A 23,491-nucleotide genomic window follows, 5' to 3' on the forward strand; every position below is an offset into this window, starting at 1 on the left:
TCTTAGTTGGTATGTAAAGCCTGGTAGCCTCCAAGATTAGTTCCTTGAATGCTTCCCATTTTGAGTTTGCTGTTGGTAACATCATCAGTTGGTCCCACTGTATAGAATTTAAATACTGTCTCAGACCATCATAGTCGCCTTTACGAAAACAAAAACCCTTCCCTTTACCTCTGATGGTAGTTACCTCCTTGAGTAAATCCCACTTCAACACACAGTGATCACTGCCACCTAGTGGTTCATTTATCTGCAGGTTCTTAATGCATGAAGAATCACTACTGATAATCAGATCAAGAGTATTGCTCCCTCTTGTTGCCTCACGAACATGCTGATGTAGAAAACAATCATCCAATAAATCCACAAAAGCCTTGCTAGTGTGCGAGTGACCAACCCACAAATTCCAGTCAATATCTGGGAAATTAAAGTCCCCCATTATAAGACTCTCTGATTTACTGGCCCACTCTATTTCCCTGTACAATATCTTATTATACTCATCAGAGTCATTAGGCCTATAGCACACTCCTACTCTCAATTTTGATTTCCCTATGCTTATGTCACAACAAACTGACTCGACGCTGCCCTGTCCATCGATGTCGACTGGCTTCACTTCCTTGGACTTTATGTGTTTCTTAATTAATAGCATGACCCCTCCTCCCCTCCTGTCCTGTCTATCCTTTCTATTCACATTGTATTCCCCAAATTCCAGTTCCGCATTACTTATATCTGTGTGACACCACGTCTCTGATATCCCAACAATATCTGCCTTTGATGTTTTGAGCAATACCTCAAATTCATCAAATTTATTTACCAAACTCCTAGCATTGGTGTACACGCAGGTATACATGCACCTGTTTCTATTCTTAGCTACCCTAACACAACCCATGTGTTTACTTGTACCGCAATGACTACCAGCAGTCTCTGAAATATCCTGCATCCTGTTTTTCAGACTTCTGCTCATTTCAATAGAAGCAGTGCAAGAATCACTTCCACCTCTGCCACTGGCTACTGTTAATCTATTAGTCCTTGTATCCCCCCCAACTAGCAGTTTTCCGACCCACCTAACACTGCCTCGACAGCATCAGCAAAAATTCTTGCACCCTTTCTATTTAAGTGTATCCCATCCCTGTAGAAGCAATCTCTCCTGTTAACAAGTACAGTCCAGGCTGAAAAAAATTCTACCCCTTGAGCCTTGCACAATCCCTCCAGGGCTGAATTGATCGACAAGGCTCTCATCATATACTCCCTCCTATCGTGTCTGGGCAGAATTGCAGACACTTTCAAGTTCAACCCTAATTCACGGCTTTTTTTCAACAGTGACCTGTACTTGCTAAGTAATTCCGCCGGTCTCCTACTCTTAATATCATTAGTGCCAACGTGTTCAACTATATCACCTTTTGTGCCCTTAAAAGATGATATCCGCTCTACAACGTCATCAACCTTTGCCCCTGGCAGACATACCCTGGTCCTATTAAGAAAAACTGTCTTCATCTGCAGTGATCTCTCATTCAGTTTTTCAGACAAAGAATCAAGGAATACTTTGGAAGGAAAGAGATTAGAAAAAAAAAAAAAAAAAAAAAAAAACAATAAAAAAAATGTATATTTGCATTTGATCGCACAAGCCTAACATAATTAAAATGCACACACAAATTTTTATCCATTATGCTGCTGGCTCAACCATTACCAATGTTTATAATATCCTGATTAACAAAATTCAGTTAATCATTCCTGCAAATGTATCAAGTATTCAATTTCATATTTAAAAATTAATTCATTAAATTCTGGTTAATATCACTCTTTGTAGATATAAAAAGTCAAGGTCAATCCTGTGAACAAGCATCCAAGGACGGTTTTGATAATAATGTATAACGTATCTTTGCTAATTTGAATTCTTTGAACTTATTGTTGAAAGGTAAAGATGGTGTTCGTATTCCATGTTCAAGACAAATTGATTCAATTTGCGTGAGTCATGGCAAATTGGATTCCTTTCCATGCCATGTTGCAAATTATAAAGGAGCACTTGGGAAGCTTGAAGAGAGATCTTCATTAGTACTTCCTTGATGTGGATGATGGCTTTCAGTGGATAAGAAACTCCTTCCTTGTTAATGTTCAAACATTGCTAAATAACCTCTCAGCTTCAGGAGGACAGCTCTTGAGCTTGCTTTCAGAAGTCAGCATTTCAATAAAGGACACTGATCATTTTGGTTGGGCACTTGTTCTGCATACTACATAAGATAAAGCACTTAAGTATTTCTGCCATTCCCTACCTTATACATGTGTAAGGTGGAATTCTCAGTGCTGGCTGGTCTTACAAACATGGAACTGCACCTCCATCTTCATTCCTGCAATATCAAGCTGAATATCCTCATTAGTCAGGTCACAAGAAGTTCCATTCCTAGCACTGAAAAACTCAGTTATCCGCAGATATGTACATAAATTTCACAGTTATTCAGAATATACATGAACTTACTTTACATCATTTAGCTGACAATAATGATAAAAATTAAGTTTTTCTACATTTTTTGGCTTACCACATGGTCTTTTCAATTCATACCTAAATTTACAAATTAAGAAACTAAAAAAAAAAAAAAGAAAGAAAGAAAAAAAAAAAACTATTAAGAGAATGCATATAAACTCAAATTAAACATCACATTAAAATAATGCTTGCATAAAGATGTTTTGTCCCCCCCCCAACATTTTGGTTCTTTTTTTTTCTCTAAATATGTCATCCTGCTTTAAGTACTGCATAGGTTTTCTTGATATCTTTATCAAAAAAAAAAAAAACCCTCCCATTTCACCCCTCCATTCGTTTCAAATATCTATCCAGCTCAGCCTTAAATTAATTTAGGCTATCAACTTCCACAACAAAGGATGGACGTTTGTTCCACCAACCAACTACCCATTGGCTAAAGGCAAACTTCCGCACATCTATCCTACATCTGTCTTTCCTTAATTTGAATTTATGCCCTCTCAGGTGATTATTCTAAGCAAGAGGAAGAATCCCATCAGCACTGAGCATGCTCAAACCATCCAAGGCTTTATACACCTCAATCAGATCACCTCGCTGGCACCTAAGTCTCCAGACATTGTAATTTGCAAAACTTAAACCTTTCTTCGTAAGAGCAACCCTTGGTTCCATTCACTAATTTTGTTGCCCTTCTCTGTACTCGTTCCAACAGCTCTACATCCTTCTTAAAATGAAGCCTCCAGACCTGTATACAGTACTCAAGGCATGGCCTGATCATTGCCTTATAACAAGGGGATAATCACCTCCTTATCCCTGCTAAAAAAATTCCTGTAGATCATTGATAACACACTTTTCATTCTCTACCACTGTCAGTGTAGTACCACAGAGTTGATACATCACTCAGGGGTTACTGCTCCCCATATGTAGTACTTTACTTTTGTCAATGTTAAACTTCATTTGCCACTTCTCAGCCCACCTGCTGAACTTTTCTAGATCCTGTTGCAGCAGCGTACTGTCCTTAGTGTCCTTAACAACCCTGCCAACCTTCATATCATCTGAAAACTTGGATATTAAGTTTAATATACCATTATCGATATCATTTATAAATGCAGAAAACAACAATGGACCCAACACCAAACCCTGAGGGACTCCACTAATAACATTAGTCCACAATGAGCAGTGTCCATTGATTACCACTCTGTCTTCTCCCACTCAACCATCCCTTTATCCATAGCAGCAATTTTCCTCCAATGCCACACTACTCCAATTTGTTCAGCAGTCTTCCATGTGCAACAGTATCAAAAGCCTTTCTAAGATCCAAATATATGATATCAAAAGTTATTCCCTGCATCCAGTTCCTTTGTGACCACATCATAGTATCCACTCTAATTGGTCAGGCAACAATTTCCCTTAACAAAACCATGCTGTATTCAAGCTATAACTGAAGTCTTTTCTAGATTACCCTGCAGTGCTTCTTTAACCAGTGCCTCCTTTAATTTTCCTGGAATAGAAGTGAAACTAACAGGTCTATAATTACTTGTGTTGCCCTTTGATCCTCCTTTGTGAATTGGGGAATTGTGAATTGCACATCTGCAGTCCATGTGTACCTCCCCTGAGTTCAAAAGAGCTCTCATAATTATGGCTAGGGGGTTTGCTTACTTCCTTTGCTGCCTCCTTTAATTTAACTGGATAGATCCCATCCATCCCAGGTGCCTTTTTTATGTTTATCTTCAACAATTTCTCCTCTACTTGCCTCTCAGTTATTACAAAATCATCTAGCTCACTACCAGAGTTTAACTCATCACTGGCATTCCCCTCCCTGAATAACTCCTCATGGGTGAATGTGTGTATATGGATTTTTTTCTAATGAGAAGTAACCCTCACAAACATATTATACTTGAGAAGTTTTGCATATGAACTTCTCAAGTCTTAAAACTATGCAAAATCTGAAGTCTGACACATTTTGGTAATGTAACCAAACTCTCACTCTCTCTCTCTCTAAATGAATATCTGTATTCATTCAGAGAGAGAGAGATTCTCTATGAATCTCTTTCTAATGAAATAAATTCTAATGAAAAGCAAACTCTCAAACACAATACCTATACCTTTCTAAAAAGTTTCACATATCTTATATTTCTTAACTCTTTAATCTAAGCAAAATCTGAAGGCTAACACATTTTGGTTATGTAACCAAATTTTCTCTCTCTCTCTCTCTCTCTCTCTCTCTCTCTCTATAAAGATCCTTACTTCACTTTCAAAGATGGCAATCCTGGTAGTAATACTTTTCTTTCTCTCTCTACCATAGACAAATGTTTTAATAAAAATATTTTGTTTATTGAAATATTTAAGAAAGCTATGCTGCTAGCAGTTTAACCACTATCAGTTTTTAAACTACTATGCAGCCACCCGCTATTGAAGTAGCAGGACCCAAAATATCACACAGCCCTAACATTTGGAATGGTCAAATTTGTTATACTTCTGGACACTGTTGCTCTATTAATTAAATCAATTATTCACTTCAAACTTAATGAATTTTTATTTTAATTTGTTCAATCCCCTTGCTTTCATTCTTTAAAACACTTTTTTCCATATGCATTTCCTGAAAACATACAGATAATAAAGTCCACTGTTAAGAGCAGTTATTCTTTCCTCCTGACTCAAGGATGTGTATTTGCCAGATGGTGGTAGCAGGTCAAATACACAATGGTGAGAAGAAAAAAAGGTCACCCACTGTAAACAACTTAACTGTGTATTTTTCTATTTAATTGTACTTACATCCAATGTAACCAACTTAATAATCAGTTCAAATAAAACACTTCTTATTTAAACTGACTGCTGTTTATGTTTCATATAAAAGGTGTTATAAGAAATTAGAAAAATAAGCTTTACTATTCATTTATTTTTTAATCTACAAAATACTTAAGCTCAATTATTATAACAGGAATACTATAACATTGTATTATATATATATATATATATGAGCACTTTACTGAGGAGTACTAATCAGCTACAAAAGTGCTATATTCAAACTGCAGTAATACCAAAAATTTTCAGATACCATCTCTGAAACGCAGTCTTGATAACAATGAAAAGGCACTGCATCTACTTTCATCACATTTTGTATTTTTTTGGTTAGAAATAAAGAGGTACATGAAAACAAATTCAGTCATTCAGGTCTAAATTAAATGTAAACAAATGTATCTGAAATCCAAACAATATAATTACTACAGATTAGTAAAATGGGACACTTACACATTAAAACATGAAAAGTTGATTTCCTTCACCACTGTCAAAATACTTCATAAAATATGTATGTCATTGTGACACTGCTTTGTGAAATACAAAATTTCCATATATTACTGAATGCAAATTCCATACAAATTGTCACAGATTGTCAATACTGACAAAAATCAAAACTGTTATGCTATACTAAAAGTTGACTCTTTTACAAACATTTAGTATTACAAATTCTCACTCTTCCAACTTAAGTTCCCAACTTTTTTTTTTTCAAACTGTGCACCACTATAAAAAACATAAATAATAAATTTTAAAAAATAAATAAATCTTATACCACAAGTAATTGTTATTTTTAATAAAATTTACGAACTCTTTTAATAAGACAGGAAACAATTATTACGGAAGAAAGTAAACTAAGACTACTCAACTGGTTGCCACCAGTTTGTATATTTCTGTATGAGCAGAAAGGTGGTCATATGGCGGCATATAACCTACCATAAGTTAAATTAATAAGAATACAGAATTCTGTGTTTAAATTTTGTGGATAATATACAGTTTTGTCACTTTTACAATTCCTGTGGTATATGTAATACAGTTGTTGTTGTAATAGGGTTTTAGGAGCATCAGTAAGGCGATATTGCTCCAATGAATACAGACTGGAAATTGCTGATAAAAGAAAATAAATTACCCCCAATTATTTATTATTCATATTATTAATAAATATTACTTAATTAATAGTAAATATTATTTGCAATTTGGTTTTCAAGTTATTTATGCAAATTAACAATGACTAAATAGCATATAAAATTAATTCGTAAAAACTTCAGAATGCACATGAATATTATATCATTATAAAGCACCTTACATGAACAAGATTGAGCTAGTGAAAGCCGAATGTCACTGCTATCAAATACACAATGAATAACTTGAATACATATTACAGTACATACTGAAATTCTTAACATGGATGGCCTGTGAATCTGTTTATACAACCTACAATAATAATGTGGTCAGTAATTTAAAAACACTTTACTGCTGTTTTTCAACTTAATGACAGCTTTATTGGACAAAACAATGTTAAAAAAAAAAAAAAAACCTCAAATATCTGTTATTTTTATTGAATTTAATTTCACAAGCTCTAAAAGAACTTGCTATATAGAGAACAATTTGAGCAAGCCTGGTGTACTTTTGTTGTAAGTGCTGCATGGGAAAGGGCGGAAAACTCCACCCCCTTCAAAGGAATAGTATAGTAAAATAGGTTGCATGCAAAACTTATAAAAAATTTGGTCACTGAAAATGCAAAAAAAGGGCTATAAAAAAAGCTAAAAATATGAAAATAGCAGCTCTAAGTGTTTAAAATGGTAATGGAGTTGCTGTTCATGAATATAAAAGAAGAAACATAAAAGAGAAAACCAGTTTATATCTACATGGATTAGATGAATTGATAAAAATATACTCCATAATCAGACATGCCAGTTATTTTCTGTTATGCATTCACTTAATGGGTAAAAAGTTGCCCCATTTAGTACTTTAAACATTGGCCAGAAATAATTCAAAATTTTTCACTTTGAAGCCAACTTCATTTTCAATTTTTTTACAAACACAACCATAAACAATCCTTTTTTTAAAAATATTAAAACTATATTTTTAATTATTTTTCAAAAATAAAACAACTCTGCACCATCTTGGACATTTTTTACCCTCCCTTATTTGGGATATATTATCTCTGACTGATAGCAAGCAAAATGTCAGTCAGAAAACCTGCATGCTTCAAGTGGACACCATCCAGCCTCTTCCATGATGAAAATCCAGACGGTGTAATGACTGCATATGTTGCAAAGAGTTCACACTTCAATAATTGGTTGTGAGATACATGCACGTTTTTCAGCACATGTACACAATTATTGAGGCTAGGCTTAACTTGGTCCTGCATTTTTATTTTTTGTGTGATAATTAAAGATTTCTGGTATTTTCAATGGCAAAATAAAAAAAAAAAAAAAAAACAATTTCATTGAAAGGTATTGTGAGTTTCAGATATGTGGACAGAATAATGAAAAGCATACCATTCCTGAAAGTTATAAATACCTCATGAGCAGGCTTCTAGATTAAAAAAAAAAGTTCATCTTCCATTCATTCAATTTTCAGTCAAAAAAAAAAAAAAAAAGTTCAATACAGAACTGTCTACAGCAACAAGTGCAATCCAGAATTTTGCTCCTTATCATCCATGAGATGCCAAAGGCCTCCGTAGCCGAGTGGGCAGGAGTGGGAGTGCAGTAGCACACGCTCTTTGAGTAGACTGGGGTTCAAGCCCCTGACTGCTGAATACGGTCGATCTGCCAACCCGCACTGGACCAGCGTGGCAGATTATGGTCCATTTCCCTCAGCATGAATTGTTGAGGAGGCTTCCATCCTGCAGTGGGTTGATAATGGCTGCACTTTACTTTTTTACTTTTTTATCCATGAGAGTACAGGACCATTTGGAACTCATCTGGAAAGGTTCCAAGTTTCATTAAAGACTGGAGAGTACTTCGCACTCCCATAGGTCCTGTTTAATATCTTTCCTTGATCTTTCATTCCCATCTTGGCCCCCCTGCTTCACCATTTTTCACTGAGTTCTGTTCACTGCTCCATGTGTTTGTGTACTTATTTTTTTCAAGTTCCTGTGAGGAACTAAGAAATATAATATAATTTATTAACTTAAAATAAAAAATAAAGTGCTCTGAATGGTCACAACCTGAATTTGGTTTCGATGACAGATGCCATAATAAAATTTTTTGAAGCTTACAAATTTATTTGATGATTCTTTATGGTGAAATGTTTTGTAACATTCTGGAAAAGATTATATCCATTTCTGTCAGGCAATATCTTAGATTTTTTCATTTCCATCTATAAATGAGATCAAAAAGAAAGAGTAATAAATTTGAATTTCCCAATATATTCATGCATCTAATCAAAATTATTCTTTTTCATTAAACACACAAAAAAGTGTATATTATATAACTAAACTAACTTGTCTTAGCATATGTTGAGTTTCAGCAATAACAGAAACTCACAACATTTTATGATACATGGACAAACTCTGTATATTCATTTATAGCATCTGCAGACTGTTGACTGGTTATGTAAGGTTAGATTTAACACCAGCACTGAACTTCTCTGTACACAATAGCTTATAAATAATAAATTATCTATCAATACTCTGGGACAACCACACAAGGTCACAGAGTTCACAAGACAGACACAAGAAAATCACTGTATTTAGTAGTTACACAAGCTTGAATCATGATCAATCAAAGCACATGTACTTCTGTATTTTTGCACTGACCCTTGGCTTTGTTTTAAATTTAATCAATCAAACTAACCACATTCACAATGCCAAGTGGAAGTTTATTCCAACAGTTACTACCCTTTGGCTGAATGCAAATTTCTACACATCTGATCTGCAACCATTCTTTTTCATTTTAAATTTATGCCCATATGTGTTTAAGCTGAGAAAAGGTAGAGATGCCATCAGCTTTTAGTTTACTTAACCTTTTAAAACCTTATAAATTTCAATTAGGTCACCATGCAGATGCCTGGTTTCCAGAGAGTGCCATTCACAGAATTCTAATCTTCCCTGGTAAGAATATCCTTCTGTTCCCTCAACTAATCTTGTTGCTCTTTTTCTAAGCCCTTTCCAACATATCTATGTTGTTCTTGAAATGAGGTTTAAAAACCTGTAAGCATGATCTCCCTTTAATAACAAACCCATGCTGTGTTTGCCTTATGGCCCTACTCCTATCAAGATGATCTTGCATTATTTCTTTAACTAGTGACCATTTTCCCTAGCACAGATGATAAATAGGAATGCTTTAATTGTCTTTATAAATACAGTATCCTTAAGGGAAAAAGTCTGTATGGATAAATGATAAATTACTCCAACTATATTGTTTATAACCTAATATACTCTACTTAGACCAATACATGTAGCAAACTGGCTCACTGCACTAGAATCACAGCCAACGTGGTCTCAAAATGCTATTGTTATTATGATAAAAAATAAGATTGGGGGGGGAGCTTCAAACTACAATTTTACAGTGAGGACTCCACAAGAATTTACTATACCACTGACTCTGCTCATATATTGTAACATGGCATGGATCCTTAATGAAACAATTATGTTCTTATTGATCTTATTACATTCTGATTACAATGCCATTAACTTAGTATCAGTCACTTGATTAAGTGTATATAAAGGCATTTACAACTGATGAGATCTTCAACTTCCCAGAAAGTGAGAAATGTACTAAACAGATATTAAAGTGTTTAAATGTGTGTTTAAATTAAGGCACTACTCGACAAGGTGTATTTGTAAGCAAGCAAACAATCTTTATAGAGCATTTTCCTCTCTACCAATTCACAAAATGACTACATGTTAGATAAAGATACAATAAACAAATATATATTATAACTTGCAAGTTATACTACCTTGGACTACCTCAGTGGTTTTCAACCCGGATGTCGCGGCACCTTAGGGTGCCACAACAACATTCCAGGGGTGCCACGTAATTTGGGTTTAAGTTACTTAAACTTATTATTTTTTTAAAATTTATATATGTTTATTTCATTATAAAAAAGGTGTACAGTAGCTTTTTAATTTTGTGGTGATCTATAATTGATGCTTACTTAGTACCTCTATAAAAAGATTATATATTGTATATATATAATTTGTATTATTAAATGTAATTTTTATAATTATATTATTGTAATAACTATCATATAACATATATTTTTTAATATTTTATATATATATATATAAAATAGAGTATTGAGCAGGGGTGCCGCAAAATAAAATAAATTACTTAGGGATGCAGTTATTAAAAAAAGGTTGAAAACCACTGCACTACCTTAAAATGAAAAAAACTTAATTTGCAGATTAACTAATTTTGATCTGTACCAAAACAGGCATTAATTTATTATATCATACTATTTCTTTTCCTACCAAAAACTATGACTGTATGAGTTGAAGTACATTTTCCTTGATTTTTTTAAAAAAATGCAGTACACTACCACAATTACAAATGAACATTAACATAATTCAGACTTAAATTAAGGAAAATGAAAGTTACTGTAAGAGTTCTCTTACTAAAAAAAAGAGAAAGGGAGGAAAAGAATGATAATATTCATGATTGCATAAAACTTAGTCTGGCAATAAATTACTGTATATTAAATTACTATTTTAAAACATTACTATATTACTATTTGAAAGTAATAATTTAGACAAGCAGTATAAATTTATACAGCAATATAATTTTAATATTTTAAAATTAATGCCGGTCAGGAATAGATAAACATTTAAACTGTTGTAATATAGGGGCAAGGTGGATACATGTACAGGAGGAAGGGGTGGGGGGGGGGATCCAGACCTGTGTGCTTTGAGAATTGTACTGTAACCCCTATTTTTATATATTAATTTATACTAAATTTTAACTTTAATTTATGCAGATTTCTTAGCATCTGTCTCTTTCTTTTTATTCAAGCCAAAGTGACATGACTGGCTATTGTAACAAGCTATGTGTATATTTATTGTACTTCCTTACAAGTTACAATAAAAATAGATCTTCTTCTTTCTTATAATCTCATATACGAAGTCATGTTATTTTTTACCCACATCATTTAAGGAGTGATTCTGAAACAATAAGGGTAGCCATTCCTTTAAGATCATATGATCATATGATGACAATTGAGCAAGGAGAGTTGATCCTCAGCTGATGCAACTCAACCTAGCACATTTAGAAATGCATTGGAACTCATTTACTTTACACTGCATCAGGTGGATTTTAGACAAAATGTCAATGGACAATTACGGCTCATGCATTAGTGATAATAATAGAGCAGGCAGAGAGGCAAATCTTATCAGATACAACCCAATCCTAGTTCAGGTGTGGTTTCTTTTGTTGTGATGCAGACAGTGTGAGCTGAGTTGCTGAGGACAAGAATGAATTGGGTAAAAATACCATTACATAGGAAGAATTTTGGCAGGAGAGACAGGCAAGTGGATGACACTAAGAACAAAAAACACAGAGAGAATGGAGTTTTTTTTTTTTTTTTTTTGGTTGGGACATGCAGGTAGATATCAGCAGAAATTTTAGTGTTACAATCAGTGTTGGCTGGGTTTGATCGGACACCTTAGACAAATTTATGATGCACTTCTGAAGACAAATTCAAGTAAGAAACTGCACTTGTCATCTCAGGATTTGATCCCATATTGAATAAGCCAAGTACTCCATGAAGGCAAGAAAGGTTTTAGTAATAGTGAAAAAGTTTATTGTTAGTGGCAAAAAAAAAAATAAAAAAATAATCTAGGTTGAAAGGTATATGAGCATCTTCAGAGCAAAGAAAGGCTGTGCTTTGTTAAAGAAAGCAGTGGGCAAGAATCTTGGCAATGAGGAAGCCTATGGAGACAACCAGTCCAGAACCTGGAGTGGAATCAGGCCAAATTAAGTGGAAGAAAATTATAGCAGTCTTGTGCAAGGAACAGCTAAAGTAGGTGTGTTCCTATTTTTATAACCAAACAGCATCTACAGTAAACTATATTGTAACACAGCAAATTAGTGGAACACCTGAGTTATAGCATATAACCAAGACTCATGACACACCTCAACAATGATATACACTTACTTTAAATATGTAATTTCACACCTAAATTTTTTTCTTTAAGTATGCACAAGTTCACAAATTATAAAGGAGGAAGGGTTCAAGGGTTTAGAACTGGTACAGCTTTAAAAAAAAAAAAAACCCTACATAAATGCTTAGTGTTCTGGATAGATAATATTTGCCCAGAACAAAGTATTAATGTTTTTGTCAGATAATATCTGTAATGATATGCATGTATGTACACAAGTGCAGTGAAGGTGGTGTCTTTTATTTAACTTTGGTGAAAGAGCCAAACTAGTTGTAGAGGACTTATGCCCCCAGGGGCGTGAATGTCTGATTCGCCCAACATGTACGGTTAAGCAGGATGATTCCCTAACTCCCTTCCTCTTCAATGCCGTCATCAACTTACGAGTTAGTAGTCCTTCCCCTTGCATACTGGTTTTAAAATCTGTGGAGTGAAACTCAATGAGATGGCTTTTGCTGACAGGCTAATGTTGTTTGCTTCAGCTAATTTTGGCTTGCAATCTCTACTTGATCTTACTCAGCAGTTTCTTTCTTCTAGAGCAGTGGTTCTGAAAGTGTGGTCCACAGACCCCGGGGTGTCCCTGAGACCCTTTCAGGGGGTCCGTGAGGTCAAAACTATTTTCATAATAATACTAAGAGGTTATACTAAGACTCTGGGGTCCTCAATAATTTTTAAGAGTGTAAAGGGGTCCTGAGACCAAAAAGTTTGAGAACCACTATTCTAGAGGACTTACTATCAATCTTTCAAAATCCTGGACTCTTTCCCTCCTTCCTTTGGGAAAAGACAAGATTCCTTTTCAATTGAGAGCATTATTATACAATCTTGTTCTATTGAATTTGTTTGGTCTTATCTTGGGATTCGTTTCTCTTCTGAAGGTAGAGTCCTTTTAACCATTCAGCTTTCCAGATTGAAGTCCATCCCATTTAAACCACAGTGGCATGTTTTCATCCTACACTGTTATTTATTTCCCCCATGTTTACCATCAACTAATGTTGAGTCAAGTCTCTGCAGCAAAATTGAATTCTGGACAAGTCAGTCCTTGATGTCAAGGACTGACACCAAAAAGCCCAATATGATATGCATTAAGGAAGATCAGTGATCTTGGATGCACAAGCAGCAACTATGACTCTAACACTAATCTTAAGGATCAAATTGGACAAGAGTTTATATATCAACCACAGCTGTTTCAACGATAACCTTATCATTCAGAGGCATCTGGAGTATTATGCCTCGGCAGTATTACTACAGTCATTAGGATTAACAACATCAGATTTAAAGATTTTGGGGATCCATGCCTTGCAAAGCACTCTCTCATACTGGTGAATCCATCATCAAATGACTTCTGCGGTACAGAATGAAGACTCCTGCATGTTGTCTGTCCTGGCACATATTCATTACCGTAGCCATTGGTATAAACATCAGCCTCCTGATTTTTACAAAAATCAGGAGGCTGATGTGCACCAAGTGTGGTAGTTCTTACATTGAGTGATATTTTCACAAAATTGAAAGACCGTATTTCATGAATGTGAAGTATGGTTACAATATCTCAGATAATAAGATCTTGCATCTATAGCACATTACTTATTGACCCACCATTATAAAAACCTTATATTCCATACAGCTTCAACATGGTTAGAGAAATTTATATCTTCATTGCAGTTTTTCTCCCCCTCCTTCTTGGGCATCCTAGAGCCACAGTTAACAAGGTATGCATTTAAGAAATGCAACTGGATTTGACAGGGCAACATGCTTTGGCAACCACATACTTTACCTCACGACTGAAACCAACCCAATACATACTATGCAATAAAATCTTGTTACAATAAGTACAATTTCAACAAAAATTTCACTGAAACAAAAATATTTCTAGGTTCTGACCAACTACTCCTAGTTTTTTGTAAATTTCATTTAAATGAAATAGTTTTGAAGAAAAACACAGAAAAAGAATTATTTTCAAAATCCATACATCATTAAAATTTACTAGATGTTAGAACAGCTTTGCTGGAAATGGTACTGTATAGCCCAATTGTAAATATGGCTATGGAGCCATTTGTTTGAAGAAAAAAAATGTAAGTTTTAAAAGATTTACAACTTATTGTTACTTTTTCAGTTTAGTTTTTAATGCCGAGCCCCCCCCCCCCACTAATACGAAAATTCTACTCTGAGACAGTCAAAAATGGGTACTATAATGGTATAAAAAAAATAAAAATAATAATCACTCAAAATAAGGAGTGAAACAAATTAATTACAATTATTTAGAACCCCCTTTACTACCTTATTTTGAATGATTATAGTTTATTTATTTATTTATTTTTTGTTAAATCCATATTGTACCCATTTTTGATTGCCCTAAAGTGGAATTTTCATATTAGCCCTGGGGGGGGGGGTGCTAAACATTAAGAAGAAAACTGAACATATTAATATGTGAAAAATTAACAATAAGTTGTATTTACTGGACCATATTTCAAAATATGTGGTAGTTCTTAAAAATAAAATTATGCTTTCAAAATCATACTTAAAATATTTTAACTTTTGTAATACATGTCTTTCATCATTCTATTTATTTATTATTAAAGTCGACATTTTTGTGAAATAAAGAAAAATTACTACTTATGTATATTTAGAAAAGAGCAGCAGAATTTATTTATAAAAATAATGATTGTTTGAAATTATTTGTGTTGATTGTTTGAAATTATCAGTGATATTCATTTGAATATCACTGATCATTTCAAGTTGAATGAAAAATTGAATCGAATGAAATTTTGGAATAACGAAAATGCATTACAACATAATGATTCATGCACCCTTGAGAAATTCATTGTAATGGGATTTTACTGTATAATATAAATGAAATACTTCTCAAAGAAGTTTAATAAATAAAAATTAGTATTAATCAGCCTAAACAATGGAAGGAAATGAATTTTTTCTGCAAGAATTAAAACACATACAAAATTTTAATTTGCTATTTACAAAATAGTAAAAATAAATTCTTCCTTGAACTATGTCACACACTACTGCTTGAGAAGCAACTTATTCCAATATTTTGAAAAATATATTACCCAAAGGTAGTTTTCATGAGATCTAATCTTCTGTTGTTTCCAAAAATTTTATATTAGCATCCCACTCATTTCACTGTTAACTGCCTGTATGAATGTACCTCATTCATTTGGCTTATTCCTTTAAGGGGGCCTTAAACACCTCAGTCAAGTTATTCTAAGGTATCTAGTCTCCAGGCTCTGAAGTCTACATTTAAGATGCTTTTCAATAGGCATGTCTAGGACTGTCCATATGTTCCTCATAAGGGCCTACACCAATCTAGTTGCTCTCCTTTGGACCTTTTTTAGAGGTTTTGGTCTTTGTAAATGAGGCCTCCAGACCCAAACACTACAATATTCCAAATATGGTCTCTTCACCTTATAAAAAGGAATGATAACATCATATATTTTACTTAATTTTATTTTTTTATTAGTGTGACTAGTGTTTAGAAGTTGATTCATCATATAAGAACTTCAGGAAATACCACAAAAGCAAATTTTACAGGAAAGTGGTCAAATAATCACTGTTGTCACTATCATGAAATCAGCTAACATGATTCTTGAGTCTCAGTATATAGTCATACAAAAAGTGGTCACAGCACAGTTTTTTTATTTTATTTTTATTATTTTTGAAATGATTCTATATATTAAGGCAAAATAAAGTCCCAGGTGCAAAAAAATCTTGAAAAGTGTGATAATCCTACATGCATTTATTAATTATACCATGGAATATTAATAAATGGATGTGGTACATTTCGTTGAATGAATGAACCTCGCATATTAATTCAGAGTTGACGTTTATTTAAACCTTAGTTCCAGAAAAAAAAAAAAAAAAAAAAAAAAGTGAAAATCCCTTCTGTAAAAGTATCAAAAAGGGGTTAATTTAACGAAATATTCAAGTCTCAATACTAAGAAAATACATTATATAGACAGAAAATGCTAAAAGTTCCAATGATAAAATAATCATAAATTTCTTCTATTTCATTAAAATGCCTATACATTTACATTCCCATTTCATATTTCTTCTGAAACGTTTAAGATGAGATGTCTTGCAAAATTAGAGGCAAAAACATTAATTCGAATATTAACAAATTAATCACTTAGGTTAATAATTTTGATCATTAGTTAATAATTATAAATTAATTAACAATCAAATTATGTTTAGTTTGCTTTAATATTGGTTATTTACTAAAAAATAAAAAAGAACCTTATGTACTAAGACTATCCCAAAAAGGGGATTAATTTTCTGGACTAGTGAAAATTTAACCATATTTTCAACTTCTGTGGCAATCCAAAATCCACTAATCGAAAGAAATAATACCAAAGTCCCTAACAGATCTCAGTTGTATAACTATCATAATCTTCCTGAGAAATGATATGATCATATTAGACCATTCCAAAATTCTTGGTTCGTTTTTTTTTTTTTTTTGTAGTCTAGAAAGTACAATGACCCATTATTTTCACAGACAAGGCACAAATTCATTTATCATTTCATATTACTGAATAATTTAAGAGAATCTAAGATGCATACTACCCTACACGATTTTGATAAAGTGATATAAATTTTCAAGAAAGACATATTCACCAATATCTATAAATATTTGCATATATAATGCATTTACAATGCTGAAAAACTTTTATATTCTAGGTCTATTTAGCATACAGGATACATATCATACTCAATGGATTTAGGATTTAAAAATTCACTTGGAATATTCTGGACCTTTTGATGTTCCCTGCTTTATCAAATCTTGGAGCCATCACTTTCTACATGTTAATAAAAGACAAACATCCTGAGAATGTATATAGGTAGACAATCAATTACACCAACAGTATAGAATATCACATTAAATTATGTAAGGAGTGGCCAAGAGCCACTTATGACAAAAAATTCACAAAGGGAAGACAGCAAGTACTTCACAAGATAGAGAACTAACAGTTTTACATTTACACACTACAACATTCATACATTGTTCTACGGGCTTATGCACGTGAAAAATTGTATCATTGATAATATATTATAATATAGTGCAAGTGATTAGAAGGAATCTTATGGCTGCATTCCTTTTAAGTTTGCTATGCAGCTGAAGCTTTCTTATAAGTGAAACAATTTTTTTTAATGTGGTGATACCAACATAAAAAGCATCTCAGATTTCATGGAATACTGTATTCCACAGTGTATACAGAATAATGTGTTGGGGGGGGGGAGAGAAAGAGAAAAAATTCCTTCTAAAAATCTCTTAACACATAGGCAAGCAGAAACTTAACTATATTATTTCACAGCAATTATTTGTTTTAATACTTATCTAGCTCAATCCATGTTGCAATTGCGAGGAGGATAATTTTCACTGGGACAATTCACATCAAGCTCCTGATCGGATAGAAATACAGGCAAATTCAAAACTTAAATGGCTTGAGATTCTTGAATACTTAAGTCTTAATAAATTTTTGGAGTGAATGTGGCCAATCATTTAGCATTAATATGAACACAAGATGGATTTTATGCCATTCTCCACTTATATAACTGAACCTTGACATATCTACAAAACCAGGGAAGGTTCAGCTTTTCTATTGCCAAAAAAAAAAAAAAAAAAAATGCAAGTTGTCAGTGTCTGTGTCAAGCTCAAATGCCGTTTGCTATTTTACATCTACAGGCTTGGCAATAAAACAATAAATATTTTTACAAGCAGACAATTTTGCATTACTTTTCCATGTAAATCTTGAAATCATTACACAATTTCACTCCTCTTCACTAGAACTGCTGCTGCTACTGCTACCCCATCCTCCAAATCCTTTGTGAAATTTATGCTTATGCTTATGTTTATAAAGTTTCTTGAATTTCTTCGGCTTCATATGCTTCAGAGGATTCAGTGGCGATTTGGCAAGCATAGCCGTCCCTGCAAGTGCAGCAGCACCGGCAGCTATAGGACCAATAGGAATAGGACTACTGTGCTTTGAACCATACTTTGAACCATGCTTCATTGGATTCATTGGTGATTTGGAGAGCATAGCTGATCCTGCAAGGGCAGCAGCACCAGCAGCTATAGGACCAATACCACTTGATAAAAATCCAGTCAAACCTCCCTTCTCAGACTTCTGTGTTCCTCCAGGATACACAACGTGTGTTCCTGGAGGAACTGCTCCGGCCTGTGATGGATATCCATACTGTGCTGGGTATGCTTGCTGAGCAGAATAAGGCTGTGGACCATAGGGCTGTGGACCATAATGCTGTGGTGATGGAATGGAGTACGGCTGTGCACCTGGTGAAATCGCAGGAGTAACAGATGGCTGGGGAAGATACGAGGTATATGGTGGAGGAGGTCCACTTGGAGATACTATTGGTGGTGCAACAAATCCCCCGACAAAACCTACACTTGGCGGAACTAACCCAACTCCCTCAAATACAATAAGATTGACAACAACATCCCCATCTATCGTTATATGTGTAATGCTAGCGAGGGGTATGCGATGTCTAAATTCAGTAAAATGCTGGCCATTCACAGCTATCTTAAAATGATCCGCTTCTGTCAAAATTATGACTTCAAAGCCTTCACCTGCAACAAAAGGAAAATATGGTCCGTGACTTTCCTCAGGTCCCCACTGTTGCTGTTGCAAGGAATTACGAACAAGGCGTGGTGGCGATGTGAACACCGGACTCAAATGAAGTGCAATATCACTACGTGGCTGAGTATTAGGCCCACATTGCAAATTAATAGCAAAACACTGTGGTGAAGGGGTAGTTTTACCATCCACCCTAATCATAGAACCAGGCTGAAGACCTGCAGGAATGCTTCCAATATAAGGAATTGGGGGATTATACACGGGCGCATCCATTACTTAATAAAATTCAGTCGTAAAAATACTCACAGATGTTCCTTTAATACTATAGATAGTGAATCATCAGAATGATCAACATATTTGAAAACAGCACAGAACTTTCCTTCCTATAAGGAGGTTCTTCTAGCTAAACCTGAAACAGCACCCACGAGCACATGACAACTGACGGAATACCGTCACGTTGCACCATTCGCTTAATAAAATGTGAAACGGCAAACTTACTCAATACACGTGATTCACTTTCTTCGGTTATAAAATAAAAATTCTAATTTCGCAAAACTCTGCTATTCCATAAATGCAGACAGAATATTAATAGTTGGTAAATATGCAAAACGTAAATGTTCCTCTTTTTTTTCATAGTGAAAATAACCCTTAATAACCTTCCCGCGCTGAACACCCAATTCTGAGTTCCCAAAATACGGTAAAAATGTTTGTTGCATTATATATGCTTCATATATAATACAACAAAAATGTTTGTTGTTGTATTATATATGAAGTGCAAAAAGGTCCGGAAGAAAAAGACATCCACAGAGACTTTGCTAAACTAGCTACTCAATAATCTGGTAAACAAACAGTGCGCGAACTGAAAAACACTAACACACTAACAATCAAAAGTCGCCCTAGTGGGTATCAGAGTACATGTAGTTATAATAGGCCCTTGTGCGTAGCACAGTTGGTAGGATCGCCGTCCTCCTCACACAGGGTGGTGGAGGAAAAAGCCCCGAGTTCAAGTCCCGTTGATGATGTAAGGACTTTTAATGGCTCTTTTCATATCATACAACGTGGATGATTTAGTCTATCTCAGGCGAAGGTTTCATGGTTTTTTCTCCCGGAAATTCACCGGTGGCTCACCAACCGCCGTTCTGTGAAATTTCTAGGTGTTACCCTCGATGACCACTGGTCTTTTATTCTTCACCTGAAGGCAATCAGAGACAAAATAAGACAGTTTACCTCCATGCTCTCACGTGTCACGAGAAGGGACTGGGATTTGTAGGGCAGATCCCTTCAGCTCATGTACTCCACCATCTTCGTTCTAATTGTTCACTTATGATGCAGAAGTATGGTACCACCAAACCAACAAGCCCATCTGGAACAGACACAAGGAATCATCATACTCCATATGACCTCTATTGCAGCTCTTCAAGTACTCATTGGTAATCTTCCCCTAGACCTTCATGCTATTTTCCAGTGTTTTATTTTCTGTGTTTGCAAGAATCAAGTTGCTTCCTTCCTTGGTATTCAAGGTATTCAAGCACTTGGTATTTAAGTACATTCTGATATACTGACATCAAAGCAGAGAGAAGACGCAATTGGACTGAACTCGTCTCCATCTTGCAGAATCGTTGGTTAACTGGGGACAAAGGTCATATTACAAGGAACTTTTTTTTCCCTTGGTTTTTTCCATTGAAAAGAATTGTGTTCAAGGGTTTATACCAAACTTAGAGACATAATATCTCTTAACTGAACATGGCTCCATCAAGAAAAAGCTGCAATATCTGCTTTCTGCAGATGATCGATGTTTCCGTAGAGAAACTGAAGACTGGGAAAACTTATTGTATTCATGTACCATCTACAGTGGCGAACGAAAGAATTGCATCACCTTAAAAAATGTAACATTTGTAGTGAAATGTGCATTACCATTAGTAAAGGCATACGATGCAAGAAAGCAAGCTTATGCAGCATCAGCCAAAAAAAAAAAAAAAAAAAAACACTCCCATTTCACCTAAATAAATTTAAGGCTATCATCTTCCACAACAAAAGATGATGGAAGTCCGTCTGTTCCACCAATCAACTACTCGCTGGCTAAAGGCAAACTTTCGCACATCTATCCTACAACTGCCTTCCCTCAATTTGAATTTATGCCCTCTCAGGTGATTATTCTGAGCAAGAGGAAGAATCCCATTAGCATTGAGCATGCTCAAACCATTCAAGGCTTTATGCACCTCTATCAGATCACCTCGCCGGTGCCTAGTCTCCAGACACTGTAATTTGCAAAACTTAAGCCTTTCTTCGTAAGAGCAACCCTTTGTTCCATTCACTAATCTGCCCTTCTCTGTACTCGTTCCAGCAGCTCTACATCCTTCTTGAAATGAGGCCTCCAGACCTGTATGCAGTACTCAAGGTGTGGCCTGATCATTGTCTTATACAAGGGGATAATCACCTCCTTATCCCTGCTAGAAAAATTCTTGTATAGCATTGATTTACTCTTGGTTTAATCTTGCAAACTGTCTGCACTGCTCAGAAAACTTCCTATCTGTCTGCACAATTACCCCCAGGTCCTTTTCATTCTCTACGATTGTCAATGTAGTACCACAGAGTTGATACGTTACTCTGGGGTTACACTTTAGCATTAGCATTAGTAGAGGCATATGATGCAAGAAAGCAAGCTTATTCAGCATCAGCCAAAAAAAAAAAAACCCCTCTCCCATTTCACCCCTCCGTTCGTTCGAAATACCTGTCCAGTTGAGCTTTAAATTTGTTTAGGCTATTAACTTCAACAACAAGTGATGGAAGTCGGTTCCACCAACCAACCACCCGCTGGCCAAAGGCAAATTTCCGCACATCTATCCGACATCCGTCCTTCCTCAATTTGAATTTATGCCCTCTGAGGTGATTATTCTGAGAAAGATGAAGAATCCCATTGGCATTGAGCATGCTCAAACCATTCAAAGCCTTATACACCTCTATCAGATCACCTCGCCGGTGCCTAGTCTCCAGACTCTGTAATTTGCAAAACTTAAGCCTTTCTTCGTAAGAGCAACCCTTTGTTCCATTTACTAATCTTGTTGCCCTTCTCTGTACCCGTTCCAGCAGCTCTACATCCTTCTTGAAATGAGGCCTCCAGACCTGTATACAGTACTCAAGATGTGGCCTAACCATTGCCTTATACAAGGGAATAATCACCTCCTTATCCCTGATAGAAAAATTCCTGTATATCATTGACAAGACACCATGAGCTACTCTTGCAGCTCGTCTGCACTGCTCAGAGAACTTCATATCTGCCTGCACAATTACCCCCAGGTCCTTTTCATTCTCCACCACTGTCAGTGTAGTACCGCAGAGTTGATACATTGCTCTGGGGTTACTGTTACCCATATGTAGTACTTTACATTTGTCAATGTTAAACTTCATTTGCCACCTCTCAGCCCATCTGTTCAACCTTTCCAGATCCTGTTGCAGCAGCATAGCGTCAGTAGTGTCCTTAACGACCCTGCCAACCTTTGTATCATCTGCAAACTTAGACATTAAACTTGATATCCCATCATCAATATCATTCATAAACACCGAAAACAACAATGGACCCAACACTGAACCTTGAGGAACTCCACTAATAACATTAGTCCACGTTGAACAGTGTCCATTGATTACCACTCTCTGTCTTCTGCCACTCAACCATCCCCTTATCCATAGCAGCAATTTGCCTCCAATGCCACACTGCTCCAATTTGTGCAGCAGTCTTCCATGTGCAACAGTATCAAAAGCCTTTCTAAGATCCAAATATATAATATCAAAGTTATTCCCTGCATCCAGTTCTTTTGTGATTACATCATAGTATCCAATCAAATTGGTCAGGCAAGACCTGCCCTTAACAAAACCATGCTGCGTCTGAGCTATAACTGAATTCTTGTCTAGATGATCCTGCAGTGCTTCTTTAACCAGTGCCTCCATTAATTTACCTGGAACAGAAGTTAAACTAACAGGTCTATAATTACTTGTGTCAGCCTTTGATCCTCCTTTGTGAATTGGGGTTACATTTGCACATCTCCAGTCTATGGGCACCTCCCCTGAGTCCAAAGAAGCTCTCATAATTATGGCTAGGGGTTTGCATACTTCCTTTGCTGCCTCCTTTAATATAACTGGATAGATCCCATCCACCCCAGGTGCCTTTTTTATGTTTATCCTCAACAATCTCTCCTCCACTTTCCTCTCAGTTATTACAAAATCATCCAGCTCACTGCCAATGTTTACTTTACCTACATCATTCTCCTTCCTGAATAACTCCTCATGCGTGAATGTAGATGCAAAATACTCGTTTAGATTGTTAGCCACCTGAGCAGGATCCTCAACTGTTGAACCATCAATATCCAGTGGACCAATCTGATTCATCCCTTTCCTTCTCGAGTTCAAGTATGTAAAGAACTCCTTTCTGTTTTTCTTTGCATCCTTTGCCAAGGATTTTTCGTAGTCTGCCTTTGCCTGCCTAATCTCCTTTGTGACTTGGTTACAGACCAACGAAGTCACAAAGGAGATTAGGCAGGC

The 23,491-nt window shown here is 35.3% G+C and overlaps 1 protein-coding gene across 1 annotated transcript; it reads right to left on the minus strand.

The window, feature by feature from the left end:
• Positions 1-18,010: 18,010 nt before the first annotated feature.
• LOC150082393 (uncharacterized) lies at positions 18,011-19,388 on the minus strand. The gene has a single exon (XM_090380536.1). It carries the CDS (start codon positions 19,226-19,228, stop codon positions 18,134-18,136), a length of 1,095 nt encoding a protein of 364 aa, XP_090236662.1. The 5' UTR covers positions 19,229-19,388; the 3' UTR covers positions 18,011-18,133.
• Positions 19,389-23,491: the final 4,103 nt, after the last annotated feature.

Source organism: Mastigoproctus giganteus, chromosome 8, assembly GCF_048544385.1.
Source record: "Mastigoproctus giganteus isolate SK-2022 chromosome 8, ASM4854438v1, whole genome shotgun sequence".
Taxonomy (NCBI): Eukaryota; Metazoa; Arthropoda; class Arachnida; order Uropygi; family Thelyphonidae; genus Mastigoproctus; species Mastigoproctus giganteus.